The sequence below is a fragment of the Globicephala melas genome, chromosome 17 (assembly GCF_963455315.2).
Source record: "Globicephala melas chromosome 17, mGloMel1.2, whole genome shotgun sequence".
NCBI classification, from domain to species: domain Eukaryota; kingdom Metazoa; phylum Chordata; class Mammalia; order Artiodactyla; family Delphinidae; genus Globicephala; species Globicephala melas.
Window position 1 is genome coordinate 4,467,269 of NC_083330.1, and position 16,689 is coordinate 4,483,957.

The following is a 16,689-nucleotide window of genomic DNA, read 5'->3' on the forward strand; positions in this document are numbered from 1 at the left end:
ACTGGATCCTCGTGACAGCTCTGCAGCGAGCAAGCCAGGTCATCGGCCTGCCCGCACTGATGCGTGAACGAGGCACGTGAGGCATTTGCTGGTCTTTCTCGTGGCGCAGTTAGTGCCTTCGTGTCTCCTGCTGACAAGGTCCTCGTTACCAGTCACAGAGTTGGCCACCATGAGAGCGGGAGCCGAAGTTGAGGTGACAAGAGAAGCGAAGGGCATTAGAATTTTTGTGGAATCGGTTGTTTCACTCCTGACTGGTGAGACGGACGACAGGGGGCCAACACTTCACCTCAGAATGACAGCTTGCTGCCGACCTTTATCTGCCACAAGGATCCTCTCCTCTCTTCCAGCCACCGGCACCCAGGTTTCTAGACCAGCTCTGTTCTTAGTGAAATTCACTGCTGAATCCTATGTTGCAATTCAGGATACAACTGTTCAGCTTGTAACGTTTATCAGCCAGCCCTTCCCTTGGAAAGTTTGCCGCTGGACAGTCAGAGCAGTATTATTCATTCTTGTACGGCATGTACATTCTGTTTCTTGGGGGGGGGCCTGTGAAGCTGGCCTCCTAAGGCTAACTGAGAAGGTTCAAATGCTTCTGAACCTAAGCTTATATTTCCTTCCCTCCTCCGGATAAGTTTTTCAATAAAGGATGCCACACACAGAGCTGTATACAAGTCCTGTGCTGTTAACCAGGGGCTTCCTTGTTCTCTAGTCTGTTGTGCTTTAGAGAACTTGTTGAATTTAAGAACAGTCTTCCTGTTTCCAGTACCTGTTCTGGTAACGGGTGAGGGACGAAGCTTAGTGAACTCTGGTTATTATATCCTTCTCCTGAGAGATGCGTGCAGGTGAGCTTTTGATGCCAAGGAGAATTTTTTTGACATGCCACCAGTGTGCTCCTGTTGACAGTGATGGCTTTTCAAAATCTTATTTGTCTTAATCAACAAATAAATATTTGAAGGAAGAGAGAAACAGAGAGGAAATAATGTCTTTGAGAACCTGAGGTAGCATTCGAGTTATATGAAAAACAGCAAAAAATAAAAAATAAGATTTATTCACTTAAGCATAGAAATCTCACTTCTATTTACCATGTGCAGAGATATGGAACTAATTTCAATAAATATGCGTAAGTTTGAGTATTGCCTGGTTTTCCATTGATAAAAAAATACTTTTATTTCCCAGAGAACTGTTCATCAGAAATATTTTTGCCCAACCTCTATTTTTGTGAAGTTATTAGTTGGATGTAACAAAAGAAACTTAAGGACAAAAGGGAATTGTGGGTGAGACACTTGTCTGTTGGACATTAGGTTTCTTTTTTTTTTAATTAATATTTATTGGAGTAGAGTTGATTTGCAATGTTGTGTTAGTTTCAGGTGTACAGCAAAGTGAATCAGTTATACATATACATATATCCACTCTTTTTTAGATTCTTTTCCCACACAGGTCATTACAGAGTGAGCACTGAGTAGAGTTCCCTGTGCTATACAGTAGTCATTAGGTTTCTAGCCAGAGCCAATATTTCAGATGCTTTTTGCTTATGTCACTGTAATTGACAGAGCTCTATAGGCCCCATAAAAAGTACTCTTCCTGTTCACTTGGTGTAATTTGCTTCTAAGCAAGATTTTACATGTTGCAGAAGTAATCACTTCTCCAGTGTAGTAATAGGACCTTTTTTTCAGTGTTCTAATTGGTCTGTATCTTTCTTATAATAAAGTATTTATTATATATTTTTCCATGAGGATCCAGTTTAGAAATTATTTTCTCTACTTCAGTTGCCATATATTTTTACTTTCAATCAGTTTGCTTTTTTAAAAAGGGCAATTTTGAATCTTTATTGAACTCTTAAATCTTCTACACGGCACCTTTCATTTCACTAGTTATCACCTGTATTGTGACCTTTACCCATTTCTCTTTTCCCCATCCCCAAAGAACAGCCTTATTGCCTGACATGAAATCTAGTTGATGAGAGTTCATTCCTTAGTTCTAGTTCCAGCCCAAGCAAACTGGGATTTCTTTTGGTACATCTAGTATATTTAAGTACAATAGCAAAAATGTAGCGTGTCGTCCAGAGTTGCTGGCTTCCCTCCCTCCTTCCTCTTCCTCTCCCTCTCCTCCTTTCCCCTTTCCTCTCTCTCTCTCTCTCTCTCTCAATTTATTAAACTTTAAGAAAGGGGAAGAAACCAGATGACATTTTGTCAGTTAAACCTGCTAGTGAAAAATAAAGACAGCTGGAAATTGATGGCATTAAGTTTGCTTGAAACAAAATATTTAATGGCTTGAACTACATCATTTTTAGTCTTTCAACTCTAGAATTCTAACCTTGAAAATATATGTACTTGTGAAAATATTAGAAAAACGCAAAAAGGCTAAGGTTAGAAATTATTTTTAATTAGAACACTTGAAGTAACATATTAAGTTTGTTGTTTTTTTTAAGTTTCTTTCTAAACACTAGATAGGCATTTTCAATACTTGTTTTAATTGTCCATCATCTGAGTCTCCCGGCTAGAATGTACGATTCAGGAAGGCAACATTCTTTGGGTTTTTTTGTTGTTTTTGTTTTGTTTCGTTTTGTTTTGCTACACTCCACTGCCCAGAACCAAAACCTTTAAGCTATTTATTCAGTAGTTGTTGAATAAGATATTTTATTTTATATAATAATTTATAAATAACTGTTTTATCATAGACCTCAAAAACTCCCAGGTAAGACGTCTTCATTCCTTTTTCTATCCAAAGCACCCAAGTCCAGGCAACCCTACCTTCTCAGAGATTCGTTTTACTGTAATTCTATTTATGGCTTACAGGGTGCTCTTTTTACAGAGATGGGTAGCATTCCTGCTTTTTAGGTGTAGGAAGCCAAACCCTGTCTTAACGGCTTTCTATACTGATGAGCAAATTATTGGTAGAACTGGTATGTAACTTTGCCTCTGATTGCTTTTCTCTGCCCTCCCTGTCCTGGCAGATTTTCGCTGCTGCTTCACCCCTGCTGTGCTTCTCTTCACCCGACCTCTTCTCTCCTCCTTTCCTTCCTCTTCCTCTCTCGTTCCCTAACGCCACCCCCAGAGAAAACTTCTGCTTGCCAGTCTCACTTTCTTTAAATAAATCACTATTTAAAGGAATGGGAGAAATACTGCACTTAAGTTATATCTTAACTCATAGAAAAATTACTGTGAAACAATTATATTTTAAATATACTAGTCAAAACGCCTTTTATTGGTTAAAGACAGATTCTTCATTTTGCCCTTCCTTGTGAAAAATCAGACTGACATAAAGATATCAAAATAGAAAATAAAACACTTCTTCCTAAGAATTGCTGCTCTAGTTCTACTTGAATAATTATATGCCTCATTAGTAAACAGTGGGATGTATGTGAGCTTCTCATCCTTGTAACAGATACTGTGTTTCACTTCTGCTGTCATCTGTTCCTATTGGTGAAAACACAGCTGTCTCTTTTGCATCTCTTTGTGGGCCGGGTTGAAATTGACATTGTTACTGCCTTAGTGGGACAGCCTCTTTTTTTTTTTCTTTTAGTGTGTAGTATAGAATGAGCTTTGCTTCTTCCCTATTTCTGTATCTGTGACGTTTTTCTAAGAGGAAGTTGAAATGCTTTAAAATACATACTCATTGGTGATGTACAATAAATCTTACCTTCCACTCGATGCTGGTGGAGCATGTGTAATACCACCGAGATTAGATCTCTCACCTCCAAACCAAACTAGACCAACAACACCTCTCTTTGCAAACTACGCAGCTACAGTTTTGGCTGTTACAGTGACATAATTACAGAGGTGGTGTCTCTGTCATTGGTGCCGGTCCCTGGTACCTGGGGAGCCCTCTCTCCAACACCCCGTGTCTTCAGGTCTCTGAGTCCCCGGGCCTCCATGTGTTCCCTTCCACTTCATCCTCACTGCTGCCCTGGCAAACTGGTCTCTGGTGATGTAATCATGGGCAAGGAGAGAGTATATTTGCTAGTAACAGATCTGAGAGGTTGGATGAAGAAATGGTGGACCAGAACAAAACTTTTCTGTCTAAGAACTTCGGGCAAAGCATTGCTAATTTGAAGCATCCTTTTGAGGTTAAGTCTGTGGGGGTGGAGAGGGACGGTGCTTTCAGCTTCCAAATAACCGTGTTAGTCGCCGTCTACGGTAGACCTCAAAAAGAACGATGTATTTAACCACAGTAAAAACGGGGGAGTGGGAGACTTAGAACTACACACACACACAAAAGAGCAACGGGCGGAGGAGGTGCTACAAGCTGGGAGAACAGCACCAGAACCCACCTGGAGAAGTAAAAGGTGGAGGTGGTGGAGGCTGGAGCTCCCATGAGAGCCGGGCGGGGTCTGTCTTGCTCTCTGATGTATTCCATCTTAATAAATAAACCTGGTATTTGGGAACGATACGTTGATTTTCTGTTCCTCTAAGTTCTGTCCCTTCTGGCATCGGAGAGATTAGGTCTTATACAATGACGTAGCACTGTGGTCATACCCGTAATGTCAAAAGTGTCTGAAACGAGTATTTCTGCCACCAAGTACTGCATTAATACCCACCTGGAAAGTAACAGTGAACGTTTGGGATGCCTCCTTATTTGAAAGACTTAAATAAAAAGCCAGAGCTGTATTATTTGATAAAGCATCTGAAGGAAAGATTTCTTTTGAAACCATGCTTATGTATGTGTGACTTTCTTCTGTTCCCTTTTTAGGTGGCGTCCTTGGCCGGGCCTGGAGGGCAAGTGGAAATAGAACAAAACTTTCTTAATAATAGATTGAAGACAATCACTGCTTATTTTGGGAAACTGATCCGCAGATCAGCCTCTGAATCATAAGTGAGGTGACCAAAAGATCATAGCGGTCAGAACACTATTCACTTGGAATTTCTTCTCTGTATTCACTGATACTTTGTACCCATAGTCAAATGGGTATTTGTACCCCAATACACTTTTTCCCCACGTTGATGCAGTACCATCCGGAATTTACTTTTAAACATCCATTTATTTTATAAAGTTAGCGTTTCTTAAGTTTCTATTGAAAAAAATGTGAAATATATTTTGTAATATAGAAGTTTATATTCTTTTTCTATTAAAATGGCAGTGAAAGGAAGAAGAATATGTGTTGCGTAACTGTTCATCCAAAAGGTGTGTTCAGTCATTTTTAAAGTAGGTCAGAATTCAGGGACAGGGGACTCTTTCGCCACAGGGGATCTGGGATCTTTATCTTGTAATAATATGGGCATATTAAGCATGGTTTTGGCTGGGATAGAGCTGGTGGATTGAAATAAACTGGAAATTTTCCAGTAAGTATTAGAAAAAAAAAACCGTTAAATAAAAAACAACTTTGTTGGAGAATGGAGCAGTGCTAACTTTAGTCTCTTGAAACTTTACAAAGTTTGCCTGATTGCCCTGCAATACCGCAGCAATTGAACTGATCATTAAGGTTGGAAGTAATTTCTTATTATTTAATTTGCAACATCAAAATCTGTCGATGTTCTAGGTTTTTATACTTTTTCATCAGGTAGGATTAGTGTCTAACCCGTAAACTTGTCACCACTTTTTAAATAATGGCAGTGTTGGTCATTAACAGCTCTATACGTGGCCCTCAGCACTAGAATATGCTCACTTAGCCCCTTGGGGTGGGAGATGGAAGGGTAAAAGCAGATTTCCAAAATCACCAATTATTTTTTAGTTTTTGTCATTTAACTTTCATGCATATGCTTTTTTCCACAATACATTTTCTTGTATATTGTTAACATTAAAACTAATTTGTCTTCCTGAACATATGTGACCGTGTATAAGTAGAACAGGAAGCCTAACCAAGGTTAAAATATTCCTGCCCTCTAATGGCACAGATATAGCTGACTTGTAAAATGACTCATTTACAGATTAGTAGTGCTCAAAAGAACTTTATCTACTAAGCAACCCCCGTGTCCAAATAAAATCTTCCCGAGAAGCCAAATCCTGTTCTAGTCCAACTCGGTTTTATTTTCTTGTTAAATTATAAAACTTTTTAAAGACATTTTTATAAAAGTGAATATGTATTCCAACAGTTTAAATACAAAGTGAACACAGCACCCTCACCTTACCATCCGCCCCTGCCTTGAGCCCTTCCTCTCCATCCCCATCTCCCACACTTGCACTCCTTTTCCCAAAGGCAACCGCTATTGACACTTTGGTGTATATCCTTTAAGACACTTCTCTGCAGTATAAGCTTGTGCATACACAGTGGGATGGGGTGGGATTGGATTATATTATTTTGGCATTTGAGTTTTGTTTTTAATTTAATGTCTTACAAATTTTTCCACATCAATACGTATACATCTTCTAACAATCACATAATATAAATCTATGAGAATTTCTTTAACCGTTACCCAACTCTGAACACTTACATTGTTCCCAGTTTTTGCAATTGCAGATAGTACTATGGTGTATATTTTTAAGTAGAGTAGATTCCTAGAAGTGGAGTTTTCAAGTCAAAGTTCATGCTTATTTTTTTCTTTAATGTATATCATGTCAGGTTGTCCTCCAAAAATGTATATTCTCACTAGCTATGCATGAAAGGGGCCGGTTTTCCCCACAGCCTCAAAAACATATCATATTTTTTCACTTCTTACTGTTACCAATCTGAACAAACAATAAACTTATTTTAATTTGCATGTCCTTATTACGAGTAAGGTGTGAGCAATTTTTCATATATTACCCAAATTGCACGTGTTAGGCATCTCATGTTGTCACCAAATGAATAGCTAACTGCTACATCATTTTCTATCAAGTGAACTAACACTTCTCCATTAATTTGTTTTATGTCTTTCAATAAAACTTCATCATTTTAATTGTATAAATCTTACATTTTTTTGCCAAGTTTGTTGCTTGATATTTCACACCTTTTGTTTGATTTTGAATGGGGTCTTTTTTGTTGTTACATTTTCTAACAGGTGTATTGTATGTATGTAACAGTGCTTTTAATTTCTTCCTTGCATGCAGTCACCTTACAGAACTCTTTTTAATGGTTCTAATAGCTTTTCAGTTACTTCACTTTGATTTTCTAAATAGGCAGTCCCGACATCTGCCTGAGTCGTTCTCTTTGCCAATGTGTATACCTCTTCATTCTTATTCTCTTCCTATTGCATTGGTTAGGACGCCAGGAATGTTATGATAATGGCATTTTTTTACTTGCTTTTTATCTTACAATGAAAGATTAGAAGCATTTCTTTTGAATGTTATTGCAGCTTGCATTAAAATTAAAGATGCTGCTTTTCTTTCCTAGAGTTTTTTGGTCATATTTAATCTAATAAAGTACTAAATTACTTTTGAAATTTCCAGTTATTCAACCATATCTGCATTTTATCTTTAAATCCTGCTCTATCATAATGTATTATTTTAGTTCACTACTGGATTTCACTTGAAGAGTTTACTTTGTTTTGTCTTGTTTATGTTTGTTTTTTGTGCACCTTGCTTGGTTTTGGTGTCAGAGTTAGACTATTCAGTCAGAATGCTCTGGAAAGGGTTTTATTTTTTGTGTGTGCTAAATAACATTAATCTTTTCATTCGGGTTTTTAAAAAATGTCTTGATAAGTTTTTTTTTTTAACTTATAATTCCCTGGAAAACATCCATTTACTTAGATGTTGGTTCATGGTTTATTGATATAAAGTTAGTACATTTTCTCATATTTGCTTTCATTCCTTTTTTTTTTTTAATGTTTATTTATTTGGTTGCATCGGGTCTCAGTTGTGGCAGGCGGGCTCCTTAGTTGCATTGCTTTCATTCTTTAACTTTTCATTCTTTAGTAATTACTGTCATAAAAAGGTTGAAAAACTAGCCCCAAAAATTTTCATACACTGTTTACTCTTCTTCCCAAATGTGAATATCTTATCTCAGACTCTTCATAAATGGACCCAGACAATTCTGGAGGAAATAGCAGAGGGATCTAAGGCAACATGAAATGCTCCCGTAGCCCTAGGGGTTAGGTCACATCCTAACCAGCCAGAGGCAAGACTTTAGCCCGGCCAATGCTTCCCAACCTGCAGACAGTTGTCTGCTACCATGATGCTGCTGCCACATCTGTGTCAGTATGTGCTGTTAGTTCTTTATTAACTCAGCTAATTTTTTAAAACAAAATTTATTTGAAAAAGAATTTCAAATACCGCCATAAATGAAAGATCACCATGCCTTTATGTATTAATATTTTCAAAGTTCATCCACTTACTTTCTAAATGCTACGTACCTGAGAAGCAGTGGAATGGATCGTGAGCGTAAGGATGACGAAGAGCCATTCCGTCCCTCAGGGAGCTGGCAAGTGTGACATGGCCTGCTTGCTGTGCCGTGAAAGGCCGCCCTCTGGACAGCAGGGGGACACACAGGAGTTTTCCAGGTTAACCAGTTGGGACAAGACATTCCAAGAAAGGAAACAGCATCTAGAAGGCGCGAAGGCAAAAGAATGACGAGTATGTTTAGGCTTCGGCGAATGTCAGACTCCTGGAGAAGCTGCTGAAGAGTGAGCCAGCGTCCTGTGCCGAGTGAGGGCGCGCAGGCTGCTCTCCGAAAACAGCGCGGGCCTCGATTCTTGACACGCTGGGTACCAGCGACCGCAGCTTCCGAGCAGTGATGCATGTAAACGGCCTCTCAAGAAGCGGCAGCAACTGGAATGGTGCATGAAAACAACTAAGTTCCTATCGGCGGCAGAGCACAGGCACTGCCAGAAGCGTGCTCTTGTGCGATGTTTGCCGTGCGCGTTCACAGGCCGCCTGAGTGCGCTCCGTGGTCCCGGGGAGGAGGCTTCTCCCACAGTCAGTGATGTGCACCCGGGCCGTGAGTGAGGGCCGCGGGGAGAGGCAGACCTGAGAGGTGTAGGAAGCAGAGCCCGCAGGGCGTCACCGCTCACTCGCTCCTCCCGATGGGCGCTCAGCTCCCAGAGTCCCTGTAAGACACACCCGTCTTTTTTCTGCACCAGAGAAGTGGGTTAATTCCCCAGCTTTGAATGGGGAAGGCGTTCTGTGACCAAGCAAGGTGCCTAGTGGAAATGCTGGAGAATATCGGTGGGAATCATCTAGAGGCACATGTGGATAGATACATGCTCAGTAGAAATATACGAGCCACAAGTGTAACTGTAAACTTTCTAGCAGAAAGAAGAAACAAAAGCGGGGTGGGGTGGATTGGGAGATTGGGGTTGACATACACGCACCACTATGTGTAGAATAGATAACTAATGAGAACCTGCTGTAGAGCACAGGGAGCTTTACGCAGTGTCTGTGATGACCTCAATGGGGAGGAAATCCAGGGAAGAGGGGATATATGTATACATATAGCTGATTCACTTTGCTGCACAGTTGGAACGGACACAACATTATAAAGCGATTATACTCCAGGGCTTCCCCAGTGGCGCGGTGGTTAAGAATCCGCCTGCCAATGCAGGGGATGCGGGTTCGAGCCCTGGTCCGGGAAGATCCCACATGCCGTGGAGCAACTAAGCCCGTGCGCCACAACTACTGAGCCCGTGTGCCACAACTACTGAAGCCCGCACGCCTGGAGCCCGTGCTCCGCAACAAGAGAAGCCGCCGCAATGAGAAGCCCACACACCGCAACCAAGAGTAGCCCGCGCTCGCCGCAACTAGAGAAAGCCCGCGCACAGCAACGAAGACCCAACACAGCCAAAAATAAATTAATTTTTTTAAAAGCAATTATACTCCAAAAAAACCTAGATTACAAATTCCTCAAAAAACAAAAATAAATAAAGGTAGAAACAAACAGGTGAAGTTAACTTTAATAGTATGTTTAACTATATTGAAAATATTATTTGAACTTGTAAATGATACAAAAAATTAATGAGACAGTTTACCTTTTTTCTTACTAAGTTTTCAACATCCAGCGTGTATTTTAAACTTAGAGTCCATCTCAGTCTGTACCAGCTACACTTCAAGCATTCGGTAGCCACATGTGGCTGGTTGCTAGTGGCGCCTGCCTCAACAGTGCAGATGTAGATTTCTGGAGAACAAAAAGAACACTTCTTTTCCATTGTGAGGCTTCTGGCAACTTATAATTCATTCTAAAATGCTTAGGAATTTATAGATTTCATCCTTAGGTGACAGGGAGCCAGAGGACTTTAAGCTGGAAAGTGAAATGACTAGACTTGCATTTGTCAGCACAGGACATGACACTGTGAAAGTCTTCCTCCTTCCAACTAGAAACACAGAGATCAGTCTTTTACAGTATTTCAGATAAGCAAGTACTCAGCAAGTCCTAAATTAACATTGTTCTTGTTTGATTGGCCCAACTGAAGTATATTCAAGACTTTTTTAATCCTTTAGATAATTAAGAATTATATAACTGAGATTAAAAATAGTAAATGTATGCACTGAAGGTTTTTGTTGTAACTGTGTCAGCCACTTGTTCCTGAGCCTAGACTGCCTGTGGATCTTGGATGAATTTGAATTCTTTCATGCCTGATAGCCTCTCCCTGGGAGGTAATGATTCCAAGAGACGTGGACCTGCATTCTGGGAAACCCCTTCTAAGGGACAGGAGAACCATTAACTCTCTTTTAAGACATATGCTTTCTTCATTCAAATTCATTTCTTTAAATGATTTTTCTAATAAATAAATAGGAAAAAAGCATCTGCACCTTAATTTACATGAGGAAATGCAAATAGTATGCAAACACAAAAAACAGATTTATTCCCTAATTATCATTTATTAAACAAATAAGAGTGCCAGGGACTGCTAGACTTTGGGGCTTCATAGCACCAATCAGTGCAGGCTTAAGATGACAGTTTACAGCTCATCAGTTAGCAGTTTAAAAATAGTAATAGCCAATGCTAGGCTGTGAGGATAAAATAGTTCCCTCATTCACTGGCTGTTCAACTTTAGCGCCTTCTGCAGAAGCAGGGGAATGGAATCTGAGGAACTCCAATCTGGGTCTTTTAAACCCAGAACCAACACTCAGTTCCTGAAGTGGAGTCAAGGGTCTCAAGTCAGCACTTGAATTAAAAATCCCTACACAAGTCAGTCCATGATAAGGGCAAGGTGGACTTGGAGTGTTTTAATTTAAGCTCTGCCTTGAAATTCCCTAAATTGCTCTGTGAAGTACAGTGTCCATGGCTTTGTGTCAATAACCCATGCGCTATCACAGAGGATATTATTAGTGGCTACCAACCTACCGGTCATTCCTAACGGGTCCTGAATTTCCCTGCCATGGTTTGTGTTGACGGCCCGTCGGCCCTGTTCTCAGGGTGGGCCCTGCGTAGCCAGAGCTAATCAGTATAGTCCCATCTGCCCTGTCACAGCAACTGGATCAGAAGTGTACACACAATCTAAGTCACTTCAATCAGCAGGAACGTAGGGCTTGCTGTATATCAGTGAGAAGATGTCAATAAATAAGAAGCTCTAGCCCTCGGGGTAGAGCAGCCATCTCACTGCCAGGGCTAAACCACGGCCAAGCATCTCTGGGCCCACAGGCACCTGAAACCACATGGCCGATGAGCTCTACCTTAGTACTGAGTTCAACTGCATCAGCTTTGTTTCCTTGCAACTGAAAGCATCCTAACACAGAGTGGCCGTCGAGACTTGATCCATGAGACTGTGCCTGTCGGCAGCGAAGACCAAAAAACAACTAGCTGGGGCGACTCTACTGCTTCTGCCGTCAGCTGGAAAGAGTCCAGAAAAACATGATTAAAACAATAAATGAGGGCTTCCCTCGTGGCGCAGTGGTTGAGAGCCCGCCTGCCGATGCAGGGGACACGGGTTCGTGCCCCGGTCCGGGAGGATCCCACGTGCCGCGGAGCGGCTGGGCCCGTGAGCCATGGCCGCTGAGCCTGCGCGTCCGGAGCCTGTGCTCCGCAACGAGAGAGGCCATGACAGTGAGAGGCCCGCGTACCGCAAACAAACAAACAAACAATAAATAAATAAATGAGAAAATGGAGGGGCCCACCAAAGGGGAAGGGGCTTCTGCCTTCTTCTCCTGACTACTCTTTCTTTAGAGGGGTGACTGCTATGCTGTAATGACCTCCCATTCTCCCTCTCTTAGGACAGTCATCCCTCTCCTTTGCCACTGTTTCCCTGTCCCAGAGTACCCTACCCTACTCCCCACGTGAAAAAACAAAGATGGTGTATTTTTAAAATGAAAAGGAAGAAAAGGGAGAAACGAAGAAGAGGTAGTGGAGCATGTGGGCACTCCTCACTCACGTGCAGAGTTCCTGGTGCCCCAGCTGCATTTCTAAATGTAAAACTGTGTATGATTTCACCTATGAGAGGTCCCTACAGTGGGCAGATTCATAGAGACAGAGTAGAAGGGTGGGTGCCAGGGGCTGGGAGGGGGCAGGAATGGGGAGTTATCGTTCAGTGGAAATGGAGTTTATGTTGGGGATAATGAGAAAGCTCTAGAGAAGGAGAGTGGCGTTGACTGCACAGCATGTGAAAACACTTAATGCCACTGAACTATACATTTTTTAAAACGGTAAACTGTATGTATCTTTTAGCACAATACAAAAGTATATATATATATAAATATACATTGTCACAGGTATGTAGTATTTATTACATAATTATACAGCTATAATTTTTTTTTTTATTGCGGTACACGCGGGCCTCTCACTGTTGTGGCCTCTCTCGTTGCGGAGCACAGGCTCCGGATGCGCAGGCTCAGCGGCCATGGCTCACGGGCCCAGCCGCTCCGCGGCATGTGGAATCTTCCCGGACCGGGGCACGAACCCGCGTCCCCTGCATGGGCAGGCGGACTCTCACCCACTGCGCCACCAGGGAAGCCCCTACAGCTATAATTTTTACTGTGGCCTTACCTGTGTCACTTCCTCATCAAGCCATTTGCCAGCCCAGCCCTGGATTATCACGGGGAACCGACTAGAGGAAGTGCCTGCCGTCAGCATGAGGCATCCTCGGGGCGGGGACACATCCCCACAGGATTCACTCCAGCTGTGGTAAAACAAAGTAATGCAGGGCTCACAGTGGGCGGAAATGGTTCCAAATGCTCTGTGTGGATGAACTCATCCAACACAACAGCTCTGTGATTTTTGCAAAGCAAGAGAGCGAATTACTGGAAGACTGCAATTCACCAGTTTGAATCAGGTCAGAGGGCTTGGGGCCAGGGCCAGCCCTGGCTGTCTGGTACTTGGCCCTGGTGATCAGGGCAGGTGGCGACGGGCCCTGACTGTGAGCGGTGGGGTATAGACTCTGGGTTGGTTGGTCTGCATTGAAAAGCCCCTCCTCGCATGGTGTTATCTCTCAGGACTGGCTATCTGGGCGGGGCAGACGCTCCAGGGTCAGCAAGGCCCCGGATGTCCAAGCATCCAAATACAGAAATAAATAAAAGAAAAAGGGTTATTACAGATGGGACAACAGGTCAGCAACCTGGCTTAAACCGATTGAAGGAAAAACATCTTTTAATAGTACCTGCAACTCTTCTGTAACTTTATTTTGAAATTTAAACAAAACAAGAGAGAATGATTTACAGGTGCGCCCACTTTCATTGCACTGGACTTCTGGGGGGCCAGGGGTGTCTTACGCTGCATCCCCCAAGGTGTCCAGAACATTCTAGCCTCTGGCATGTGTTGAACAAAAGAGCGTATGTAGTCATGAGCACACAGAAAGGTCTTGCTGGTTGCGTTTGGCAGGTGACCTCATCTGATGCTTCTGATGAGAGTTTCAGCAGGGGATGCTCTGGCGTGGTCCACGGCCGGGCTCGAGTTCCGCCTAATTTGATGTGTTCTCCACGTGTGCCCGTCTGAAGCCCCTCCCAGACCCTTAGCAGATGGTTTGCTCTGTGCTGTGTTCCGGAAATGACACTTTTGACCACTTGGAAAAGAGATGGTCAGTTATCAGGAGCCACATCTGTATTAGGGTGTTGCTGCCTATTTCCTTGTGACTCTAGGATCAGGAACTGCCCCCAGACTGCACTGCACCATCCGTAGCTGGTGTAAATCTAGTAACCCACAGCCTTTCCCGATACCTACACACCACTTTCATAAATCTAGAGCTGTCTTTATGCCAGACCCAAGCATTTGAGTGAAGAGTTAAAACATTTCATCTGTTCTTCAGATTTTTTTTTTTTGGTGTAAATGAAATTGACCATTTGGATGTCCCCAGGACCCAGCTGTTGAGTATCATGCAGGCCGATCTTATGATCTTGGTATTCCTCTCTCATCACTTACCAGGATTCTAACCCCTAAAAGGAGGAAAAATCTTATCCCTCGGGCAAGTCATAGCACAAGCATTATCTTTATAGGCACTGTAAGAATGTGAAGTTAATTTTCCTCCTTTATAGGCACCAAAAGAATGTGAATTCGATAGAAATCTAGATGAGATTAGGCCCAGATGCCCGGCTCCTGGATCAGCGTTGCTTTCTCTGAGCTCTGCGGCAATGGGGAAGACACAGCCTCCATCTGTTAGTGAGACAGCTGTCCCACGTGACCTGCGATGCTGTCATGTAGACACGGCCAAATGCTTAGCCTGTGTCGGTAGGATGGGGCTCTTAACTGCTCAGCCCCGTATGCCACATTCTCCTTGGGGAAGACCTGCGATGGATGTGTGGTTATAGTGGGGCAGATATTAGAATTCTCGTAATAGGGCCTGGGGATGCTGAATGGTCGAGTCGGCCTGGAGGTGACAAAGCCATTCCTCCCGTGTGTCAAGATGGTGTCCTGTCTGAAGGGTCCCATCGTGATGGTCCGTTTGGTTACCTGTGCTTGAGGTGACTGTCTCCGACTGAAGATGAGAATTGAGCAGGAAGGCAGTGGGAGGCAGGGGACACAGTTAGAGAACTTTTGTCCCTGACGGTTGCAGAGGAGTAGGCCCGTCTCCTGGAGGGGCTCCTGGCGGGCTGGCGATAAGGCCATTGTTCGGCCATGGTGCTGAATGGAAATATAATGCCAGCCACATATATCACAACGTTCTAACGTTAACTTAGGTGAAAAGAAGGTGAAATTCAGCCTAACCGTATATTTATTTACCCCCCAGTATCCAAAATATTATCATTAAACACGTAATTGATACAAAAATTATTAAATGTATTTTGTACCTCTTTTTTGGTACTAAGGCTTTGAAACCACATGTGTGCGTTGCACAGAGAGCACATCTCAATTCGGACCTGCCCATGTTTCTAGTTCTCTGTAGCCACGTCTCCGGGCTGCCCACTGGACAGCGACGCCCTGCAGACTCGCAGGGAGCTGAGTGGGTGGTCCCGGACCCCAGCTCGTCCTCTGCAAGCCGAGGTCCCTCAGCAGCACTGTCAGAAACCTGTTTCTTTCGGACCCTGACTGCAGATACTCTCTAAGTAGTTCCTTCTTTGGTCGCTCATCCCTTTGATTTATAAACGCCAGGCTGCTGTGTCACGTAGGCTAACTAAATCCTGGGGGTTCACTTGTTTGAACCCCTCATCCATCGGTATACTTAGAATAATGTAAAGAGAAGTGGCCTCGAGCTGAGGACAGAACGATGGGTGACAGGGAATCACAGAGAGATGCTGGAGGAGGAGGCTGCCTGGAGGGTCCCGGCTGCCTGGCCCACTCCATGCCCTGCCTTCCAGCACTTTCTGTGCTGTGGCCAGGACAGCAGCAGAGCCAGGGCCCTAACAGGGGCTTGTATATGTGCGGCCTGCAGATCGATGGGAATGGAGGGAAGAGGGAATGAAATAAAAGGTGATAGACAGAAGGTATAGATTAGAAACGTCAAGCTGCTGTTTGTAACTCAGCGCCTACAGAAGCCACTTGCCGTGATTGCCCTCCACGTGGTCCAAACGATAGAGTGTGTTGCAAACCTTTGGAAAGAAAAGAGACGAGTAGATCAATAATTGCTATAGAAGACACACACACACACACACACACCCGGCCGCGCAGGCCCACGCGGTGGGTGGCGGGATCCGGTGGCCTCTCAGTGGAAACACCCAGGATTATTATCATCGCCAGTAATGAAGGAAATAATTACACCCATCCGTTGGTTTGGGCAAAACTTTTGACACCCCTCTGGGAATCAAAAATAGTGTCATAGGTAACTGCACGTGTAAAAACAGAACATTGACAAAGTATGATCCTGTTGAGAAAGAAGAGCCTTTAGTCCACACTCGGCTGCAGATCAGGCACTCGACAGGGCGTCTTACTGCGTAAACGGTATGTAAAGGGCCCTGGGGAGCAGGCGTTGGGATTAGAGCGTTTCCCAGAGCACCTGCCGCGCAGAGCCAGCTCCTGGGCGGCCGCCTGCGCCCCGCCGGCCGGCCGGGGGCTCCCCGGGAGGAGGTTTCTCCAGCCTTGGGTTCCAGGGAACTCTCCGCCGTTTCCCTTCTGCCAGGAGCAGCAGGGCCTTCGCCCAGCGGGTCACAGTGGGGAGCTGGTAGGGGCGACCGGGAGACCCTGATGGGGGTTCCCTTGGGAGTCGTCCTGGGGCCTGAGGCCGCTGGCTGCGAGCAGGGGGTGCGGCGCAAAGGCACCCGGAGCCCGGCCTGTCTGGCTGCACGCCGGCCCTGGAGCCGCCGAGGCTCGGGGAGAGGAACCCGTGGGGGGCAGCTGGAGCTGCTACCGCACCCTCTCTACCTCTCCAGCCCTGCCCTGGATTCCTCCCCACTCGGCCCGGGCTGCTCCACGAGGGACCCTTCCTGAAGGTGCATTTCTGCCCAGTTCAGATGGGTGTGCCCCTCCAGATTGACGAACTAGCTTCCACCTCTCTCGGTGTAGAGCAGTCGGCACCCAGCGGGCATCAGCCCTCCCAGCCCTCC

The 16,689-nt window shown here is 44.1% G+C and overlaps 1 protein-coding gene across 1 annotated transcript in view; it reads left to right on the forward strand.

Annotated features, from left to right (window-relative positions):
• TGS1 (trimethylguanosine synthase 1) overlaps positions 1–7,259 on the forward strand; it is a 37,912-nt gene extending 30,653 nt beyond the window's left edge. Inside the window, exon 13 of the mRNA XM_030859737.3 lies at positions 4,690–7,259. Within this exon, the coding sequence (XP_030715597.2) occupies positions 4,690–4,812 (123 nt within the window). The 3' untranslated portion in view covers positions 4,813–7,259. The remainder of the gene's footprint in view (positions 1–4,689) is intronic.
• Positions 7,260–16,689: the final 9,430 nt, after the last annotated feature.